Source organism: Eretmochelys imbricata, chromosome 2, assembly GCF_965152235.1.
Source record: "Eretmochelys imbricata isolate rEreImb1 chromosome 2, rEreImb1.hap1, whole genome shotgun sequence".
In the NCBI taxonomy this organism is placed as follows: domain Eukaryota; kingdom Metazoa; phylum Chordata; order Testudines; family Cheloniidae; genus Eretmochelys; species Eretmochelys imbricata.
Genome location: NC_135573.1, coordinates 6,254,518 through 6,259,787, shown reverse-complemented (window position 1 = coordinate 6,259,787; position 5,270 = coordinate 6,254,518). Strand labels below are relative to the sequence as shown.

At 52.9% G+C, this 5,270-nt stretch overlaps 1 protein-coding gene across 1 annotated transcript; it reads right to left on the bottom strand.

Moving 5' to 3' along the window:
- Window positions 1–2,611: 2,611 nt before the first annotated feature.
- ARC (activity regulated cytoskeleton associated protein) lies at window positions 2,612–3,829 on the bottom strand. The gene has a single exon (XM_077808822.1). It carries the CDS (start codon window positions 3,827–3,829, stop codon window positions 2,612–2,614), a length of 1,218 nt encoding a protein of 405 aa, XP_077664948.1.
- Between the last annotated feature and the right edge of the window lie 1,441 nt (window positions 3,830–5,270).

The window sequence follows — 5,270 nt, the reverse complement described above, 5'->3', positions numbered from 1 at the left end:
TAAACTCCTCTGGGTGGTGCATGCAATGGCATCGAGCACCCTTCAGCACTTGGCATCAGACCCTTTAGGAGGTTCGGAAAGGTCTGGCCAAGCACTAATTACCTGGTCTGGGTGTTTCCCTCAGGATTGCAGATGAGGCACACGGTGGCTTTGACTTTGGACATCCGCTCCCCCTTGCTGAACCCTTGGAATTTAAGCCTCTTTTCTTCTGTGCTAGGAGCAGTGTGAAGTGAATTCTTCAGAGGACGGTCCGAGTGAGTCACTGTAACAGAGTAGATAATACACGTGAGCCACAGTGACAGATACTACTTTGCATTGACACTCTGTCATCCATTCCCACAGATCTCAGCTTGCTAGTGTAAAGATCCCCCTTCTGCACTGACATTCAGTCACAGCCAAGCAAAGATGTCTCAGCAGCAAGGAAAGAACGCTTGCTCTCTGACCCAGACATGGGCAAAGTCCCCGGTCCTGAGACTCAACTCATGCTGTGTAGGTTATTATCCCCAGGACTTGAACTTGGAACCTCTTAGTCTAGAGGCAGTCGCTTATTCAGCTGTGCTAAAGAGGGAGCTGGTAGGTTGCTTAGCTAGCAGGAGGAGTCATCATCCCTGTTTTAAATGTCCCACCCCTCCCCTCGGGACATTATCCCACAGTTCAATGCATTTCATTTCCCTTTTGCTCGATCCGCTCCCATTACTCTGAGTTATTGTACCTGCTTGGGCCATGCTATGCGATCGCCATCCCTCTCTCTGGCGTTACACGCTTCAGCGGCGCACCTAAGTTTAGGGGCCGAGGTCAGTCTTGGCGCAACACCCCTGGCTTCATTGCTGTGGGACCCACGCACCCCTGGGCTGAGTTAGCTCCTATGACACCTGCCTTTACACTTGCTAATTGCAGAGTGGGGAAGTTGTCTTACCTTCAGCCTCTGGGAAGGAGTCGCACCCAAAAGCTTTCAGAGCCACCGGGGCAGCTGCGGAGTCCCAGGGAAATTCCAGCTACTGCTTGTAGTTTCTCTCTTCCTCTCACGTGCTGATGCTGCCTGTTAGGTGATGGATGCTATGCAGTTGCTGAAATGCAACCGTCAGTGGTGTGGGGCACTGTTGTTAGCACACCCCCAGTAAAGCCTTCCTCAGTACGTTAGCCAGGCCTGAAGATCAAGAAGGTCCAAACGTCCTGTCTCAAAGTCCCATCTTCATGCTTTAGTCAAAGTGCAGCCAGTTCTGGTCTTTGATATTTAACGTGGAAAAGTAGCACAGAGCCCAATTTCAGCTCCATCTAGTACCAGCTTGCAGAACGAAGGGGCTGGTTTAGAAAGTCCATCGGTTTTAGACAAAGTTCATCCATCAGACTCCTCATACCTAGGACATCAGACCTTCCAAAAGCAATGTGTCTGTAGATCTGCCATCAAGGAGTCTTCTTTGCAAGCAGGGTCTGGGACCCAACACGTGTAGCACCTCTTAACTTTGTTTCTGATTTCCTGTGGCAAAGTTCCACAGAAATGGACTTCTGATGTCCTATTGTACTGGCATCTCCAATGGAGGGGCCTTGCTTTGCTGCTTGGGGGATATTTGCTCTGAGTTCAGGGTGTGTTTGTTTGATTTAAAAAAAAGAATAGGAATTTACCCCTGTACAACGTTGGTGCCTTGTCTGATTGCCCCATCTCACAACCCCAAAGTAGAAAGATCTCTGGCTTATCCCCATTCATCTGCCTGGTCCTGAATCTTAGCTAGAGAAGACTAATGCAGCAAGGAACAAAGGTTTAGTTGCACCCAGTTTAGTGGTGAAACAGCACGTGCTGAATTGCCACCTGGAGGGATGGTGGGAAGCAAGTTTGGGCTTCCCTCTCCATGGTAGCAGCGGACATGGGATGAAATTTCCCTTGTTGCTGCAACGGCCTGTTGGCATGGGTCACCCACGGGGAGAGAAGGAGCTGAGAAAGGGAGAGAACCCCTGGGAGGAAAAATGAGAGCAAGTGCCGGGTGAGATACAATGTCAGGTGGTAAAATTAATCAAACCCCTTAAAGTTGCCATTTGCAAGTTCTAGGCTCACTTCGAAACCATTATGAACTTTAAAAAAGTTTCTGCCCTGAAGCTTTGGTGGGAGGTTGCGAAGGAAGCAGAAGCCAGTGGCTTCTTCTTGGGGTGGACAAAGTCCCGTCAGTATGACAGAGACAGGCAAGTGTCAAAACAAGGATGTTCCACTGAGGAAGGGGACCCCTCTCCAGAGGATACGAGACTGGTGGGTAGGTGGGAACTCTTAGTCAATAGCTGCACCTGTTTGAAGTCCTTGAAAGGCGCCAGCATAGGGTGGCTGCCTCTGCAGAGGGGAACAGTCTAGCTACTCCAGGAGTATCATAAAACTGTCCACCCCACAGTGGTTAAAATAGTATCCTCAGACTCGCACCATCCCTGTCACATGACTCGGGTGAGGCGGGCAGCTACGTTCTCACGTGGCCCATCCGTAAACAAAGTTCATTCCTCTGCCGAGGGCCACTGGACTGAGTCCAGCCATGACTGGTCACAGCCAGAACCTCTCGCTAAGGAGAAGCTTCCTAAATCAGCCCCCTCCACACCTTTGTATAATACAGGCCAATCCCGTAGTTATACTAGCTCATATCACCGTAGTTGGTGGGCTAGGGGGCTCGGGTTGCGTCTCATCGCTGGCAATGGGACTAGCTGTGGTTGAAGGTGTCAAGCTATCAGCTGAGTCCCCTGGCTGATGCTCTGGGGTTCTCTGGGGGGTCGGCTCTTCTGACTGGTCGAAGTCACTTAGGACTTCCTTCCCCCTCTGGATCAACTGCTCCAAGGTCTTGGGCAAGGGGTGACTCAGGAAGCGCTTGAATTTGGGCCGGAGGGTGCCTACCACATACTGGATAATCTCCTCCTCCTCTGCATCAGTGTAGAGTGTCTGATACAGGTCTCTCTTACGCCAGAGGAACTCATCCAGGGGTTCCCCCTGCTTCTGGGGTAGATCCAGCTCCCGTTTGATGGCGTCCCTGGTCAAAGTGCCCTCGCTGTACTGCAGGAACTCCTTCTTGAACTCCACCCAGTTCTTGACCGAGTCCTGCTTATACTCCCACCACTTTTTAGCTGGGCCGTTCATGTGGTTTTGGATCTGAGAAAGCCAGTACTCCTCAGTCCCTCCCACCTGCTTCAGATATTCCTCCAAGTGGCTCAAGAACTCCCGGGGGTCCTCGAAGATCTGGGTCTCCACCGGGGAGGCCGGAGCGTCCTCCGGGGCGGTGATCCACTGGTAGGAGTCATGGGGCTGGGGCATGCTAGTTATCTCCCCGGGAGAGGGAGTCAGTGCGTACATCTGGCTCATGTCAAGGGCGTAATCATAAATCTCCCCATCATTGCTCCTGCCCTCCGGGCCTCCCACCCCGACGGAGACAGTCTGCCTGGCATGGTCCGTGGGGCCATATTTACCCCCCATAGACTCCAACCGGTCTGCCCATTTCTCCAGGCGGAAGAACACCTCCCTCCAGACATTCATCTCCCTTTTAACCCACCTCTCCAGGTGGGCAATGGTCTCCTGGCATCTGGCCAGGCAGGCCTTGATGGACTTTTTCCACCTCTGGTTGTCCGTGGATGGGACATGGTCCTCCAGGTTATTCTCTAGCTTCCCCACTGATTTCTGCAAGCCTTTCAGCTCCCTCTCCACCTGCTTGGACACCTCCGTGAGGAGGTGCCGGTGGGTCCTCCTGACGTGCTCCAGCATCTCAGTCCTGCACTTCCCTATCTGCAGGATCACGTTGGGCTTATTGGCTACACCACGGTGCCCCTGGAAGGTGTGGACGCTCCCATTGGTGATGCTATCCAGCTGCATGGTTCCTGTGGCGTGAGCAGGCTAAACCAAGCAGCAATGCAACAGAGCTAGAGGTAAAGCCCTAGTGGTTACCCCAGGCTTTTAATTTAGTGACACTCCCACCCTGCTTTTAAATCCTCTCCCGAAAGGCACACACCACCCCCTCTTGCCTCCCCAAGTACGTCTCACACAAACACAACCGAGTCAGATATCACCCCAAGGAGAGCTGTCCAGTCCCCTTTGCAGCCAGATGGAGTCAGTGGCAAATCCGTTCAGGCCGTTCCCAGCGTGCTGGTCCCACGTGCCTAGGGCGACGTTGTCAGGCAGCGAGTGCCTGGGAAAGAGAGGGCGTCCCGGCCTGGGATCTCCCACCGTGCGCCGTGTCTGCTGTCCTCTTCCGGAGTGCGGGATCTTGATCAGCCGAGAGTTCCCTCTGCCGAAACACACACACAGCTAGAAGCTGCTGGCTAATATCCTAGCAATTTCTCCTTTGCCTTCCAAACTGCTGCTAACTTCGAGCACCGGGCGAAAGCGACACAGAGCTCTATTGCTTCCCGGTCGGAATTGCTCCTGTCTCAGGCATTCCCTTGTACTTATACCTCGCACAGCTCCCCATGTGGGTGGCTCCCTGCCTCTTCCTCCACTCGCAGCTCCGCGCTCATTGGAGGAGAGCGGGCCCGGTGGCTGTGGCAACCCAAATCTTGGCAGCACTCCCTTTGCTTCCCGCCCCCTCGCGCACACCCCCAGCCTCAGCGCTGAGAAGCACTTGAAAGGTTCTGGAGACAGTTGGATGGATGGATGAGTAATCCCACCTTCTGCCTTTCAACTCCCAGAAAGCACTTATTCATCGCTCAACTATTTACTCAGCCAGGTCATCATTAGCATGCTTCCCCCAGCGGCGCTCACAGAGGGGGGGAAACGCATATGAATTCAGTGTGTCACACCAAGCCAGCCGCCCACAGTCCCCCGCACACCCCCTGCATACACACAGGCAATTGTTGGAAATTGTGGTAATTCAGCAGAAAGGAGAAAGGGGAAGGAGCGGAGTGGACAGAGTCACTCGGATTCAAATGAAAACACTCCAGAATTTCTAAAGCTCTGGGAGGTGGAAGTTGTACCAGTCATTTAATGACACCAGGCCAACTGCTATCTTAGGGATGGTTGTGATGGAGGGAGGGAGGGAGAGAAGGAGGGAGAGGAGGGGGGAAATCTCATCTAGGTTTTCCACCAAATTAAATCCGCCCATCCAAAGTGCGTTCCTTACTAAGCTTGAATCAGATGCTTTAATTGCTCTGCCAGCCCACAGACATAGCTGAAGCTGCATTTGTTCTTGGCAAGGCAGGAAAGACAACCATAAAAGGAGATCGGGGCCTTATATAACCAACGGATAAAGGATTCCCTTCCAGAGAGAGTTCCCTTCCGGAAAGCTGTCATACGGATAGAGGAGTGGTGGGGTGGGTGC